Genomic DNA, 17,685 nt, shown 5'->3' on the forward strand with positions numbered 1-17,685 from the left:
TGCTGAAAGTCCTGTATTGTCACTTGACTTCAGTGGGAGTTGAGGGCGCTTACCACGTCACAAAATTGAGGCCAATGTGCTTAATAGTGATATTTGATAAGAATGTCAGTCTTATCGTGCCAAATTCTTCCATTAGTCCCACTCTGTATTTCTGGAGTTTGCTGTATTCTATACAAGTCGAGTCCTTAAATCAGCATCTTCCCTTATCTTATGATCTGTATGAATCCTCCTGTCTTCCAAATCATTTACCTCATGATCTGAATGTTTTGTGGATTTGCATTAATAGATCTTCAGAAAAGGGGTGGGACAATTTGGTGGGAAAAGGAAGAAGACACAGCTTCATGTTTTTGAGGAACAGAAGTATAAAAGGTAATGACCATAGAGGGTAAAAAGTGTGGGTTTACAATGGACCTTATTTGGTTCTGTGCAGCAGAATAAGCAGAGAGAGAAAAAACCTGTTCACAGCCTGTTCCTATTACACAGACCTTCTGAAGAAAAGGAAAAAGAAAAGGCAGCATTTTCGGTAAGGTAGAAGCTGCTTGCGTGTTTTGCTAACGTCTACAACATTTTTTATATCTACTTAAGTGGTTCCTCAAACTACAAAATTTGGTTGCTACAGTTTAACTATTCACATCAAGCAACTCAGGAAAATGGAGTACTAGGTCTAAAGCAAGAACTCCTAATGCAGGGCCGATCACCCCTTTCCTTGGTAAAACCAGCTGAAAAAGATCATACAGTGTACTGGCGATTAACAGTATTCAGAGGTCTCTCCCACATCTTGATCCCTTAATTTTCAGGATAATAATTAGTATAATAGGTGCAGCTTTGTGCCCACAATGATTTATGGGACCAAAATTGTGCCCATAATATCAGAGACCATCTCTAAAAAACAGGCACAATATCTCTAACCAAATCTGATACTTTTCTCCGCACCCATCCCCATCATCTTACCTGTGCCTCTCTAAATACATATGGCCCTAGTTCTCTCCTGTGCTCGATGATCTTCTGAGCTTGCTCTTGTGGAATGTCAATTTGCAGAGCCGGTGGGATGGTGGAATTAATAAAGCAGTTGATGATAGCTGTGATCTTATTCTGTATAGTGGCATCATCACAGTGAGAATGGCACAAATCCTGAACAGTGGAAAATGCAGCATACAGTGAATATATTAGTTATCAGTAACTAGCCATTCGGTCCTTTACAAAAACTAAGTGATCTGACTAACATCAGTTATATGCAAATAATTATGACACACAGTGGTGCAAGTAGATTTTAACTCTTACCAGTATGGCGACTCATGGGAGGGACACAAAGTGGGGCACCAGCTAAAGAGGGGCATGTGACCTCCCCACGTGACCCTTCCCACAACCCTCCATGTGACCCCTCCCTGCCCTGCTCTCAGCCCCCACACTGTCCCTGTCTCCTCCCCATCCCACATTACCTGGGAGGAGAGCTCTGTCCTCCCACTGCACAGGCTCCCCCTGTCATTTGGCTGCTCTTCCTGGCAGCCAGGCCCCAGAACTACTCCTGGATGCTGCCTGGTGCAGCACAGCAACTGCCTGGGAGAGTGCCTGGCTCTCCTAGGCAGCTGCTGTGCTGCACCTGGCAGCATCCCAGGCAGCATGGCTGGAAGAGGAGAGGTGCTGGCCTTCTGGCTCTTGCCCTACCCCTTCCTCTCTCCCACCCCAGGCTGGCGGGGATATTTGAGCCTGGGGAGGGTTACTTGACCCTTTGTGCCCCTCCCACCAGTCGCCTGCACCTCACAAAAAATGTTCTATGACTAGAGCCCTGCATGGATACAAATTCATACTTGCAGATGTGGATATCTGTGGATAGAAATCGGTATCTGCTGAACTGTGCGGCTCTCTCAGGAACTATAGTAACAAAAGGAGCAGAACATGGGGCCACCGGATGACTGCACGCCGGCAGCTCCTACAGTGAGCAGTATCACCCCCGTCCCTGTCCCCATCCCTGTCCTCCAGCAGCGCTGTACAGACTCCAGAAAGGAGATGCAGCTGCGTGGAAGACCTGGGGTGGGGCTGGGGACAGTTCTGCTCCTTTCGCCACTGTGGTTCCTGGGATAGCCCTGCAGCGTTCAGCAGATACCAAATGTGTCTTTCCGGTATGGTGTATTGGCAATAAATTTCTTAATGGTACAGTGCACACACACACACACACACACACACACACACACACACACACACACACACACACACACACACACACACACACCCCTCCTTAACTAAGATGCAACAGAATTCTTGCATTGACTTTCTTAACAACAAATAGCACCAAAAAAGGAAAAAAGGCCAATGACATACTAGGTTGCATTCATAGTCATGGAGCAGATGCGATAGTCCCTCTATGTGCTTTTGGTGAGGCTGTGCACTTGATATTCTAGGTTCAATATGAGCATGTTGTTGACAAAAGTAAGGCAGTTCCAAACACAAATGAAAGTGTGAGAAGGACTGATTTCCAAAAGAGACTAAGCTAACTATGGATAGCATGGTGAGTCATAAATAAAGGGGACAAGGAGACTGCCTACAAATAATGAGATAAGAATGATTTAAGATGGTATAAGGAGCTATAACCAGGAGTAATGGCATGAAATTAAGAAAGGAAACAATTTAGGCTACCAGTGAAACCTTCCTGATATTGAGATCTACTGGATTGTGTTATAGTTTCCCAAAGCTCCATGGCTTGGGATTATTAAAAGTAGAGTGGACCCAGCACTAAAACATGGACAACAGGAATTCAATTGCAAGGGTCTCATTCCTATGATCCTATAACTCTGATAAAACCCGTGACTGAAAGCAAGTGCTGCACAGTCAAGCTCTGATGAAGTGCAGTGGCAGCATTAACCTATGAGAAAATGTTGTGAAGCACTGTTATCAAATCCTTTCATGTGTAGTTTCCTTCTGTGCAGAAATCCTGACTTTCCATCGTATTATATGTTTATCACAGTTCCTTAAATATCTCTATTAAGATACAGTGAGCATGCTAGAGAACCTGTGGGAGCAGATCTGCCTGAGCTCAAGAATTTGGGTTAACTTTTGATAGAAGAAATTGTATTGCAACTTGATCTTTAATCTGAAAGGAAATTAAACCCCATGGTTTTTAAAAGATATTTCATAATTCAAAGAACTGTTTTGTTTTTATTATTAATACTTTTTTAATGGTGTGAAGGGAAAAATGATAAAAATTACAATGAGAAAAGATGAACACATGTTTGAAAGGACAATAGAAAACCATATTCAGCATATCATAAAATAATATTATGCCTTTTCTTATTAATTTAGGATGTAAAAAAATTCAAATAAATCATAGAGGAAAGATGAACAAGCCATAGGATATAAGAGGAAAGATGAGAGGCAGAACATAGTGTAGCAGACAGAAAAAAAATCCTACAGTCTAATATTTATCCATATTTGTTTTAAAAGTCATTTCTTCTTATTTATTATCTTTCAGTTGCCCAAAAACATCCTACCAATCTGCCAGGTGGTAAGGAACACTGCAGACATCAAGTCCCACAGGGAGTTCTGTTTGAAAACCAATGGTGCAATATGATTCAGACACTGCAGGCAGGCACTATGCAAAGTTCTGCACACAGCTTTTTGGCAATGGTCCTATGGTACATCCTGACCTGCAACACGCCTGCTCGTCTAGTCCTTGGCATCTATGAAGAGCAGCAGCTGCCAACCCTGCCAAATTGTGTGCAGGTATAATTATGGTCAGATTGTACTTTTCCTTGTTAGATAGGAAAACAGATAAAATTAACATAAATGGAGGGTAAAACAATGGCTTTTTCTTCATAGAATATGTCCATAAAGAAAACACTTCAAATTGGAGCCCACTTTTCTCCATAATGTAGCTTGGGAGAGCCACAAACCAACAGAAACCTCAGACATTTGTGTGTGTGTTTTGGCCTCCCAGCTACTCCCAGTTCTGGGGTAACAAGTGAATCACCATCTCATAGCCGTAGCTAGAGTCTCAGTTCTGCTGTGCCTTCTGAACCAGCTGGCTTTGGGAAGTGCTTAGGGTTCAGTAATTTCAAAGCCTGAGGAGCCAGCTCTGCTTTTCTGTGGTGGTGGCATAATTCATGTGCTAACTTATATTTCTGATGGCTAAGCAGGTGGCCAGCAGTGATTACTGGTATCATTAGTATCTCATTTATTTATAACTATTATTTATTTTTTTAAATAAAAACTTGAAACATGCAAATTATCTCATAGCTTGCCCAAGCAACCACATATTCTTACACTATTATCCTCATCCTCCCTCCTGCCAGTCCTTCTGTTTGTTTGTTACTCCTGCTTGGGACTGTCTTTAGTGTGTGTGTTCATACAATGCCTGGCACAATTGGGCCCCAATCCTGACTGAGGTCTTCAGTGGTTACTGCAATATGGTATGAATGATAAATAATAATAATCATTGATCATATTAACTGATCACAGCAGCCTCTCCCCCTCTCTGCAGCCTGTATGTAGGGGCCAGGCATTGTCATAGTCATAAGAAAGGCCATATTGGGTCAGACCAAAGGTCCATCTAGCCCAACATCCTGTTTTCTTACCAGTGGCTAATACCAGGTGCCCCAGAGGGAATGAACAGCACAGGTAATCACCAAGTGATCCATCCCCTGTCGCCCATTCCCAGCTTCTGGTAAACAGAGGCTAGGGATACCATCGTTGCCCATCCTGGCTAATAGTCACTGATGGACCTATCCTCCATGAACTTATCTAGTTCTTTTTTGAACGCTGTTATAGTCTTGGCCTTCACAACATCCTCTAGCAAACAGTTCCACAGATTGACTGTACTTTTGTGAAGAAATACTTCCTTTTATTTGTTTTAAACCTGCTGCCTATTAATTTTATTTGGTGACTCCTAGTTATTGTGTTATGAGGAGTAAATAACATCTCCTTATTGTCTCTCTCCATACCATTCATGATTTTATAGACCTCTATCATATCCCCCCTTAGTCATCTCTTTTCCAAGCTGAAAAGTCCCAGTCTTATTAATCTTTCTTCATACAGAAGCTGTTTCATACCCTTAATCATTTTTGTTGCCCTTTTCTGAACCTTTCCAATTCCAGTCTTTCTTTTTTGAGATGGGGTGACCACATCTGCATGCAAGATGTGAGTGAACCATGGATTTATATAGAGGCAATATGATATTTTCTGTCTTACTATCTATCCCTTTCTTAATGATTCCCAACATTCTGTTTGCTTTTTTGACTGCCACTGCACACTGAGTGAATGTTTTCAGAGAACTATCCACAATGACTCCAAGATCTCTTTCTTGAGTGGGAACAGCTAATTTAGCCCCCATAATTTTATATGTATAGTTGGGATTATGTTTTCCAAAGTGCATTACTTTGCATTTATCAACATTGAATTTCATCTGCTATTTTGTTGCCCAGTCACCCAGTTTTGTGAGATCCCTTTGTAGCTCTCCACAGTCTGCTTTGGACTTCACTATCTTGAGTAGTTTTGTATCATCTGCAAATTTTGCTGCCTCACGGTTTACCCCTTTTTCCAGATCACTTATGAATATGTTGAATAGGACTGGTCCTGGTACAGACCCCTGGGGAACACCACTATTTACCTCTCTCCGTTCTGAAAACTGACCATTTATTCCTACCCTTTGTTTCCTATGTTTTAACCAGTTACCAATCCATGAGAGGAACTTCCCTCTTATCCCATGACAACTCACTTTACCTAAAAGCCTTTGGTGAGGGTCAAAGGCTTGTCAAAGGCTTTCTGAAAATTTAAGTACCCTATATCCACTGGATCCCACTGTCCACATGCTTGTTGACCCCCTCAAAGAATTCTAGTAAATTGGTGAGGCATGATTTCCCTTTACAAAAACCATGTTGACTCTTCCACAACAAGTCCTTGTGTTCTGCTGAACACAGGCATGACTTACTTACTGCTAGTACTTTGGTGTAGCTCCATTAAAGTCAATAGAGCTAAGCTGATCTACTGTAATGGAGGACATGGCCTAAAGGAGACATGACTAGTTTGGGAGAATCAGAGGATGATGACAACTCAGATTGCATCTTTCCTGAACACTTACCCTTTGTAAAATTGTGTACATATTGTATATATAATAGTATTTTCTTTACTTACAATGGTTAATACTACTGGAATGCCTCCATAACCCGAATAAACATTTTAAGAATGCCCACTATGTTTTGTACAGCACAGTGCACATCAATGCTCAACATATAAATAATAATAAAATTTTGGACATGAGTTAATTGACAATATCCCTATAAAGGTCCATATCATTCTAGAGTGTATATAAGCACAAAGGAATGTGGGTATGAAATTCTCAATTAATTTAAAATATTTTCTCTAAGGAATGGAGAAGGATCTGCATGGAGGAAAGAACAATAAGGCAGTGAAGTGGGTGGCATTGATGTTGACAGTAAATTGCATCAAGGCACTATAGTTAAAAGTATCCTGAAGTATGTTAATAGATATATACTTTAAAATCTGCATGATACTCCCTTGCTCACATTATAGCACCATACCTTATATTTCTGAACCTCTTGCCAGAAGAGCACTCCGTTCTCCAGTAAATCTCCTTTCAAAGACACAAAGCGCTGAAACTGTAATGCTGTCACTGGATTCAGCAGCGCTTTACGGAACATGATTATTTCTCTAGATGAAGAAACCCACTTATTGTCCACATGCTGTCAAAAGGAAAAAAATTCACTGAATAAACTGTTTCAAAAAGCAATAACAAAAGCATTAGTTAGGGTAAACTGTCTGATTCTTATCTTTGCACTGACCCTAACTTTCAGTAGTTTATGACGGGGATACAATAGAACTTGGCAATCTTTCTTTCTTTTTTTCTTTCTGTGGTTGGTTGGTACAACATTTTTTGGAAAGGATGGATGAGAGAGGAAATGGAAACAGCCACTGCTATTATTTATGGCAACAAGCTATGTTTTAGGGAACAGTTTGAGTTTTGTACAAACAAACAACAGCAACAAAGAGAAAGGAACAGACAAACCACATTGCTAAAAACTCCAAAATGCTTTTGACATGGACCTCACTAACAAAACCAGTTTTGAAAAGTGTTGCCATGATCACCAACAGAAGCTGGAGAGTTTGCTGTTTCTGGAATGAATTCTACAAATAGTAAAATGTGATTTAAAGTCATCAAGACATTTTGGGAATCTTCATGCTTCAAAATAGACAGTGAAACAGAACACATGAAAGGATGAGTGAAAAGTGAAGCCAGAGGGGGTAGAGAAAGAAAGACAATTTATGCAGAAGTTCATTTGACATGAAGTTTAGAATGGAAATCAACCCTCAGTCCTTCTTTACTGAGCTCACAATTCTCATGCTTTGCTATTATTCCTTGAACACTAAGCCAACCAATTCCTCGCTGTTATCAGATGGTTGACTGAAAATTACCCTGTAACATCAGTATACAATCCATGAGGACCTAAAGGGAGGGAGTCATGTCCAATGGCTAGCAAGCAAGGGGTGGAGGAGTATTTTTTGTTGCAGATAGCCTTGGAAATGTAACATGAGAGCTGGAGCTGAAAGTCTGTCAATGGTTTCTCCTAACAGTAAAATAAAACCACAGGTTATACATAGTCCCCTGCTACAGTCACCCAGCGTAACTTCTGGGCACTGTGGGAACTATGACAAGCCCCTCAATGTTTCAGAAAGCCACAGGCAGAATCATGGCTGGGAATGCTGCCTAGGCTGCTACTGGTGATGTTAGTGCAATTGCAAGCTCTCTCCTGGGTGCCAGCCATCTGGGTGCCATTGAGTTGGTTCCTCTGCTGAGCAGCCAGCGTGTCTTCTGGCCAACAAGAGGGCAGTTCAATAGAATCAGAGGCAGCACAATTTAGTGAATTAAGGACAGGACTGAGAGCAAGGGACTTTCACTTGCTAATATTGTATTTGATACAGAATCTGACTTTCTGCCTAAGTTTCCCTATCTGTAGACTGTTGATGTTACTATTATGGGCTGTCCTTGATTCTAGTTAAATAACTGTATAAAAACCCCAGAGCAAACAGGAGAAAAAAAAGCCCAGCTCATCAGGATGATGAGTAGCTTCAACTCTTTTGACACCTCTGCACATGAGGTTTTGTTAGCTTAACTGCAGCCATAAAAAGGATGGTTGGGGCTATTCCTGGGACTGGCTTCATTGTAACACTGATGAGCACTCACAGTTGGTGGGGCAATTGCTTCTCAACCCTGAAGTTCTGCAAGATTCCAGCTTGTCACCCCTCTTGTTTAACCTGTGTATGAGGTTCTAGGAGGGTTAGTAAGGAAGCAAGGACTGTGGTGCCTTACATGCACTGATGATACCTCGCTGTATTTCTCCATGCCTTCTCACCTGTCCAAAACTGCTACATGCATTACTTTGGGTTTGTCTACACTACCAGATAAGTCGACCTAAGTTACACTACTCTAGCTATGTGAATAATGTAGCTGAAGTCAACATAGCTTAGGTCAACTTACAGCAGTGTCTTCCCTGTGCTGTGTCGATGGGAGACACTTTCTGGTTGACTTATCTTACTCTTCTCGGGGAGCGGGAGTACTGGAGTTGTCTGGAGAGCGCTCTGCTGTTGATTTATTGGGTTTTCACCAGACCTGCTAAATCGACACCCACTGTGAAGACAAGCCCTCAGTGTCTGGGGAGATGGGCCATGGCTGACGGCAATCTGAGTGAGTCTTAATCCAGATAAGACTGAGGGGATTCATAGATTTTAAGGCCAGAGAGGACTATTATGATCATTTAGCCTGATCTCCTATATAACACAGACAAAATGATGTTGGTTGGGGAAAGGAACTGGAAGATATGGCAGGAGTAATATCAACTCCTCAGACTGAGATGATGTACTCATTTCTGGCTGACTGGATTCATAGTCTGGACTTCTGGTTTGCTCCTCAACTGCTACTAGAATATTTAGGACAGCAGCAGCTAAACTGGCTTTTTCTCATCCTCAACTCAGAAGGAGGCTGCAACCATCTCTTCTGGATGCCAACTTTGTGACCACCATCCATGCTGTGGTCAGCTAAAGGCTGATATACCATATTGCATTCCTCATGCAGTAGCTATACACAATCCACAGCACAAGCAGCTGGGCTATACTTCTCTTCCAGTGGAGATGGGTAGTGGCAACCCAAAATTCAACTTGCTTAAAGAGAAATTTAGTTTAATATTACTCAAAAGAATCATCTTACTATAGTCCTCCCTCAAATAGTAAAGCCACTTCCATTCAGGGTGGTGTGAACACTGTGATCAGGAATTGGTTAAGTGTTGGGAGATAGGAGTGAAAAAATAATCAAATGCATCCTGCTTATATGATGAGATGTGACAAAAGCACAGCCCTAAATGAGATGCTGCAAATAATTATTTCCCTAAACACAGGTACCAGGGAAAACCCAGTTAACGGAACCCACCTGCACTTTGGATTTCTTTCTATCTAGTGGTTTGCAGCGGTAATAGTGACCTGGTCTCTAGTTTGTATTCAACAGACAATAAAATTTAGACTGAATAAATGTATACAACTTGCACATTGGCAACCACAAAGAGTTCACTGCTCTTCAAGGGGAAAAAAACTGGCAAATGTCTCCTGAAATGTCATATGACTGAGGTTTAAGATGTTTAAAATCGATATTATCTTAGCGCTGTAAGGTTAAAATACAATTCTAAATGAAACAGATACTGTGTGATATGATTAAACTTGCCCATTCTGCTGCATACTTCACATTCTCTTTTGTGTCTGCATGTAATCCACTCTCAATAATAAATAAACTACCAGATGCTGGAATGAACAGCTTGTCCCAATAAGCCCACTGCATGGGAAATACAGATGAATGTGCATTAAAGATCCAGTACCAATTATGGCTCTCAGAGGAGTTCAGACTGCTGCACAATCCCTGGGGAGAGGCTTGACTTGCTCCAGAGTGACCCCTCTGGCCAGTACAATTATTGCTGGAAGTCCCATCCAGTTGGCGGCCAAATTAACCATTAATGTCAGCAAGTACAACTCCACCGATATCAATGTAATTACACCCACTGATGCCAGCAGTGAACTTGGGCCTAGATATGTAAAGCAGGGAAACAATGACGAAATCTCCAGGCTTCAACAGGGAAACAGAGGAATACCAGGGAAAAGAGACATAACATACTTTACTTGCCTTCCAGGACCCAATCTTTTTCTCATTTCTCTGGATTAGGAGATCTTCAGCTATGTCCCTTATCTGTGGCTGAACACAAGATTATCAGTATGCTCATCTGGCAAGTACTAAACTCTTCTTGTTTAATGTACAGGCTATAATGGGTTTGGATACGAAATGCTCCCAGCTTTTAAGTCATCTGCTTCAGAAAAGGTAGACTTGATCAGGCAGCCCTTTTGCAGCCAAAACACCCACCTAAATCAAGGGAAGATTGTCTGAATAAGAGCTGCATGGTCAAACCCAGTATATTTGGTCACCCTGAATTATGAAGATGGATGGAGAATGTAATCTGGTTCACTTCCACTAAATAAACTCTAAAGCAGCTGTTCTCAACCAGATTCAAAAGCCCCGAGCCCAGCGTCTCCTGTGGGGCTGAAGCAGGGAGTGGGGCTAAAGCCCTAACCCTGATGCCCTCCACAGGGCTGAAGTCTGGAACAGAGTTGCAGGACTGAAGACAAGCCCTGGCGCCCCCACGGGGCTGAAACCAGGAGAGGAGCCACAGGTAGTCCTGAGCCTCAGCACCCTCTGTGGGTCTGAAGCCAGGAGCAGAGCCATGAGGCTGAAGCCCAGAGCCTCAGCACCTGAAACTGGGTGCAGAGCAAAGGGGCAAAAGCCCCAAGCTGTCCCCCCCTCCCACGGCTGAAACTCCAGCCCCCCATCCCAACCCAGGGCTGAGGTCCTGAGCCCAGAGCCCCCTCCCCTGCCATGGCTGAAGCCCTGAGCCCCTCAGGGCTAAAGTTCTGAGGCCCCACACCCGGTGGCTGAAGGCAGGAGACCTGAAACCCCTGCCTCCCACTGGGCCCTGGAGTTTTTATAGTAAGTTGGGGTACGTGGGCCTCAGAAAGAAAAAGATTGAGACTCTCTGCTTCAAAGGGCCTTTTCATCCCCTCACTTTGTGGTAAGATAGGGAACATAGTAAGGAAACATAAATGTAGATTAAAAAAAATACCAAAAGCCCCTATAATTGTTACAAATCATAGTCTTGCAAATAAAATAATTTGGCTTACTTAAAAACCTACAAAATACTGATTTGTGAAAAGTGTCCAGTGCTCTAAATCAACAAATAGAGAGATGGACTATCCAATCTGCCCACATTTTTGTAAGCCCTTTGAACCCTCTTTATGTTAAAAAAGAATTAAAACTAAGTTACGTGTCTGATTTGAAAGAATTCAGTGCCTGGTTGGAAATGGCAGGTTTTTCCTCAATCAGTACAATACAAATTCTCTGTTCAGTTTGTGTGTGTGTCTGCTAAAAACAGGATTTTTTGCTAGTCTCAGCAGCAGTGTAATTCCTCCTACCCCCCACACAGATCCCATCCTCGCTACACTGCCATAAAAGTCAGTGAGGTAGAAGCTATGCCCATAGCAAAAAAGCTAATGTATGATGTGCCAGCAGGAGCAAAGCTCTCCCTACTCTGAACACTCATGTGTAATGTAACTGATCATTCTTTAATGTAACCAGTCAGAAGCCAGGCCTGTAGCCAGCCAGTCTTCCCACTTGGCAGCTCTGTAGGAGGCCTGGAGTAGCTCCTGGAGGCGATACAGCTTCAGGTGGGAGGACATGGGCAGCGTGAGAAACAGGAGTAGCAGAGTGTGGGAAGCCAGATCATTTGCTTGTGCTCTTGTCTCCCTGAGCATCTCTGCAACTCTTTTCTGTGGAGCTGGATTTCTTTTGGGTGTGACTACGTGGGGGGTATAGAGGGTGAACTCTGCTGCAAAGGTCCAACTTTTCCCCACACTGGCTGACTGTGAAGGCAGCATCAACTGCCTTCTTCAGCTTCAGTGGCTAACAAGGCCATCAGCAGGATTGGGCTATTAGAGGGAAAAAACCTCATCCACTGGCATCAGCGTAACACGGCAAGCTGTATGCACAAGTCACTTCCCTGGGGTTTAAATTCACTATGAGCTATGATTGACTGTCATTTTTCTGCACCATCTTACCCTAACAGTAAGCTACATCTCAGCATGAAAACACTACTGGGATGGGCCATATTTGAAACATTACCTTTGTTTTTCTACGTGCCCCAGATTGTTCTTTTGCCAGGAACAGTGGCAGCCACCTTTTTTCTAGCCTCATCTGGACGTATTTTTGAATTTCTAGCAGAACTGCTGAGGAAAGTCGATCATGAAGTATATGTCCCCAGCCTCCACCTGACTGCATTAGCTAAACAATCCAAATACAACAACAGGTTAGAGAAGCTCTTTTGTGTATGGGCAAAAGTCACTTATCCCTTGTGACAGATGCAATATTATGGAACCATGGAATATTCAAAGACTATTGTGTTAGCCTCATAAATATTAAGTGTATCTTTATGGGCTGGCTAATGACTGCATTCCTGGCTAAACGGGTCAGATAAGGAATGGTTCCTGCAGGAACTAATGTCAATTGGAGAAATTAATGCAAATTCCCAATAATGAAACAATGCACGTAGTAAGTCTTTTTCAAATTTCAACCCCTGAGGAATAGCCTAGACTGGCCTGACCTGGTTCAAAGGTCTTGGCGCACGAATGATTTGAAACTGTATAAAATACCTTCCCTGAGTTGAGGAGGGTCTCACACACATCACCCAAAAACTGACAGGCAGGATGCTGTGTCCAGCAGAATCAGGCCTGCGAGAATATGTTAGACCTATCTGCAAGTGGGAGATGGAAGACCCACTTGGTAAGGTAGGCATATGTACAAGCTGTTTATTATTTTTAAAGATGTGTTTTCTCTGAAATTCTTTTGTTCTGAATAAATAGTACTTTGCTTTATGAGAGTTGGATGGTCACTGAATAACACTGTCATTGCCCCAGAGAAAGCATAAACTGCAGGTGCTGATATGAAGTCAGATCTGCTGAGGCAATCAGAGTGAATTGCAGGAGCAATGTATTTTAACACAAGCATAACTTTAATCAAAGCATGCTTAACCAAGGATCACAAGTAATTTTCATAAAATGGAGCAGATTGCAGTTGGCCCTATCACAGAGAGGTATGGTCCACAGAGACTACAGGTTGCAGCATAAAGTCCTCCATCCTGATCAAAGCAAATGTTACAAGCATCAAGTTAGAACACAACACTACATGCTTTAGACATGCTGTTACCTACAGTTGGTTTTACCTGCATACTAAAGATGAGAGCCGGAACAGACCACTTTGGCGTAAAGCCACTTTTTGAATGCTTCTTTCTGAGCTGTACTGTGCATTACTGGGCTGAAGCCTAGTGAGATCTGAGCCAAGGGGTGTAAATTAATTAGACACTGGGGAACTTTTGAGGATGAGAGAGCCTATACCAAAGAGATGGAGTACATCTTATCCAAAATGGAACCAGACTGCTGGAGTGGAAATTGACAAGGTTTTAGGAGGTTTGTTTAAATGCAGAACTGAGGAAAAGCTGATGAGTGCTGAGGAGCACTTAGGTTAGACACAGGTATCTGCTAGGGTTACCAAAAATACAAAAGTAAATAGAAATTAAATAATCTGTTAGAAAAATAAACTGGGTATGTATCAAATGGCAGCTAATTAAAATGGACGCCTCTCAGTCAACACAAGTTCTGCTGGAATACATACATGTATCTGCATTATTGTTATTGTGACGATTTGGGGAATCTGCAGACGGCTGATGAATTCTATTTAAAGCTGAAGTCTCTGTGTATCTGGGTCAGACTGCAAACTCCATTTTGAATGTGGGACTTCTTTGCCTTATCTTCTGTCTTTTGCCTCATATTGAATTAACACCCGCAAGAGGTGACAGGAGACATTCTTGCACCTGGCACTGGGCTAACAATAAAGGGTTGTTGAACTCTGGTGATCATCCATTTAAATGGCATACCTGTGGACAAAGATGACTACTGCCCAGGGCAAACCAGTTTTTCCATGTCTGAGCTCCTGGTGGGGGGAGGGAGTAAACAGTCAACACCTGTTTGATGACTTTGATGACCTGACAAAGAGGACTGGAAATTATAAGATAAAAGGTCTGTCAACAGCCACTGTAGAGAGCAAAAGAGCATTGTCTGAAGGGTCAGAGGGAGACTCAGTTTTCAGAGGAGAAGCCAGAAGAAGAATCCTGGACACCCAAGATGACTCTGACTTAAGCCCAAAGAACATTCAAGATTGGTGAGTAAACTGAGGCAGGGAAATGTGTAAAGGCATTTTATTGATTTGTCTAGAACTGTATAATTCTTTAGCTATCTACAGTAAAGAGTGATTACGTTTGAACCTCTCAAGGTCTGTTTCAAAGTGGTAGCCGTGTTAGTCTGTATCAGCAAAAAAGAACAAGGGGTCCTTGTGGCACCTTAGAGACTAACAAATTTATTTGGGCATAAGCTTTCGTGAGCTAGAACCCATTTCATCAGATGCATGGAATGGAAAATACATGCATCTGATTAAGTGGGTTCTAGTCCATGAAAGCTTATGCCCAAATAAATGTATTAGTCTCTAAGGTGCCACAAGGACTCCTTGTTGTTTTTTCAAGGTCAGTGTGTCTGTCTGCTTCCACCATCACGAGTCCCTAAGGAGGTGAACTGTAAGCTTGAGGGCCCACAAAGTGGATCTCTGGGCAAGAGTGTGTGTAAGCAACTGGGGTGTCTATGGGGGCTCAGCATTGGTCATGGGGACCTCGGGCAGCTGGACTCTGAAGTCCTATTTATGCAAAAGGGTAACACACAGAGAGCTTGCCCAGAAAATGTGCCAGAGAGGCACAAAGAGATGGTGGAGGAGCCTATTCAGACTCAGGAAGCTTAAAGCCTTTATGCCCAGTACGTGGGACCCAACCACAGCAGCCTGGAGCATGTCCAGCAGAGGGAGCTCTGCCAGAACTGTGACAGCTATGTATAAATATTGTTCTATATACTGATACCTGGTCTTGTTGTTCTTTTGTAGCTGGACTATTGGGTCCAAAGAAGTATTTTTTATTTAGGTACTTGTTTTTAATAGCTTTAGATTTTTCCTCTCTTTTTTCTTTTTCCTTGTGGAGCATCCTTCTGAATTGTTCAATGTCTAGCCAGCACATGAGATCCATGCTACAAACAAATCAAGGAGAATATTCTTCATTATTCCATGTTGATGTCATTTTTATCAGAATTCTAATAAGTTATTATTTTAATTACAATTAACAGAAGTGGAATCAAGTGTCCAGATCTTGCATGCTATGTCAGGGGATATACTTTTTGCCTCAGTTGTTTCTTACTAGATTAGAAATAAGCTAACATAAGAATGAGTATGTCACTAGTAAAACACTCAGAAGTAGAAGCGGAATGCCTTTAAATCCCAGTCTACAGTAGACCAGACCAAATAATTTATTTGATGAATTTGTCTCTTTTTGAATAATCTATTAATAAATTCCTATTTCCTCAAATATTTTATTATCCATATTAAAAGATGAATAATTTCTCCATAAAACTCCTGGTCTGTAAATTGCTCATAATCAGTTCAACATGAGTAGTCAATATTTAAAATGCCAGCTTTTTAATGGGATAATCTTGATTGGACACACAGGTTACATGATACTGGGTTTGTTCCTTAATTGGAGAAGAAAAATATTTAGAATACTCACACTTCCAAGTTCACTTTCTATGATTATTTTCTATTAAAATTTAGTGTTTCTGTGAACATTCCTGACAATAAACTTGTTTGCTAGAATTTTTGCAGAAAGTGAAACATGCAGAGGCAGATCCAGCCAAACCACTTTAATTTCTTGTTCTAATAAATATTTTCAGATTTTTATTTTGTTTTTTGAGGTATTAGCTCATGGGTAAAATTTACAAAAGTATCTAATTGATTTAAAAACTGAAGGCCCATTTTCAAAAGTCTCTTGGGTACTTTGGAGTTTAAGTCCTACTAGGACTTATTCTCCTAAGTAGAGCTAGTTGGAAAAATTCTAACAGCGTTTAATTGGAATTTGCCAATTTGTCCAAATTGGAATGTATAACGGGGACAGTTCAGTTTCAAAAAAGTTCAGCTGGAACACTGCCTCGTTTCCTAGCAGTTCACCCACTCAGTTCTGTGGCAGCCCACTATACAGACTGCCTCAGAGTTGGGGGGACCACAGAGCTTCCAGGATCTGCGGCTATGGGGCAGCTTGCTAGGTAGACTTCCTCAGAGCCAGGAGCCCTAAAGCTTCCAAATCAGAACAAAACCATAATTTAAAATCTCAGAATCCTCCATGAAACGGAATGCCTTTTCTCCACAAAGCTCTACTCCTGTCCCTTAGGCACTTTTGACTCTTTTGCTCCATGCTAGCTTATAATTATATTACCGTTTACCCTGGACCAGGAGACAACATCATCAGCATTAGTTTAGGGCTGGGGTGAGTAAACTATGGCCCAGGGGACACATCCAGCCCTTCAGATGTTTTAATCCAGCCCTCGAGTTCCCGCTGGGGAGCAGGGTCCAGGGCTTGCCCTGCTCCGCATGGCTCCTGGAAGCAGCGGCATGTCCCTGCTCCGGCTCCTACATGTAGGGGCAGCCAGGGGGCTCTGCACGCTGTCCCCACCCCAAGCACTGCCTCCGCAGCTCCCATTGGACAGGAACTGCAGCCAATGGGAGCTGCCGGGGCAATGCCTGCAGATAGGGCAGCGTGCAAAGCCAGCTGGCCATGCCTCCATGTAGGAGCTGGAGGGGGGACATGCAGCTGCTTGAGGTAAGCGCTGCCTGGAGCCTACACCTGACCCCCTCCTGAGTCCCAACCCCCAGCCCTAGCCCTGATCCCCCTCCTGCCCTCTGAGCCCCTTAGTCTCATCCCAAAGCACCCTCCTACACCCCCAATCCCTCATCCTCAACCCCACCCCAGAGCCTGCACCACCAGCTGGAGCCCTCACCCTCCCCACACCCCTGCCTCAGTCCAGAGCCCCCTCCCACAGCTTGAACTCATTTCTGGCCCCACCCCAGAACCCTCAACCCCTCCTGCACCCCAGCCCCCAATTTTGTGAGCATTCATGGCCTGCCATACAATTTCCATAGCCAGATGTGGCTCTTGGGCCAAAAAATGTGCTCACCCCTGGTTTAGGGAAACCTAATTTAAAGAAACAGATGGGTGTAAAAAGGGATTGGAAGGCTGAAAAAGGAAATATTTTAACTATTTTGAGCAGTTACCTAAGAACTGAGTACTTCTGCAATTTTCTGGAATGTTAAAAATATGGGGACTAATGTAGGAAGATATAGAGAAGTTAGGGACAAAACTCACATTTACTTCTGTTGAAATGTCTGCTTAAATCTTTATTTTACATATTTAGGCTCAAATTTTGGAAATTGTGTGTGTGCATAAATTACACATGCAGTTACTGTGATGGTTACTTAACTGTGTTAACTGCATGAACCAAAACTGCAGTTGCTTACACACTTATGATAGCTGTGTGCCCAAATTCTGTGTATATATTTGTAATTCTGAGCCTTCAATTTGAAAAAAAAAACAGGTTCAAATTGTGCTATCAAAAGCAAGTTTTATTCATTATAGATCAAATTCTGTGTTGGGTGCATGTCTTTAAATGGCCGTGGGA

General features: G+C 42.5%; 1 protein-coding gene across 1 annotated transcript in view; it reads right to left on the bottom strand.

Annotated features, from left to right (window-relative positions):
- The window catches only part of RGS22 (regulator of G protein signaling 22), a 116,950-nt gene that overhangs the window by 11,437 nt on the left and 87,828 nt on the right, over window positions 1–17,685 (bottom strand). The window contains 5 exon segments of the mRNA XM_030553569.1: window positions 952–1,131; window positions 6,531–6,692; window positions 10,172–10,240; window positions 12,215–12,373; window positions 15,048–15,210. Of these exon segments, the coding sequence (XP_030409429.1) occupies window positions 952–1,131; window positions 6,531–6,692; window positions 10,172–10,240; window positions 12,215–12,373; window positions 15,048–15,210 (733 nt within the window).

Source organism: Gopherus evgoodei, chromosome 2 (assembly GCF_007399415.2).
Source record: "Gopherus evgoodei ecotype Sinaloan lineage chromosome 2, rGopEvg1_v1.p, whole genome shotgun sequence".
Classification (NCBI taxonomy): Eukaryota; Metazoa; Chordata; order Testudines; family Testudinidae; genus Gopherus; species Gopherus evgoodei.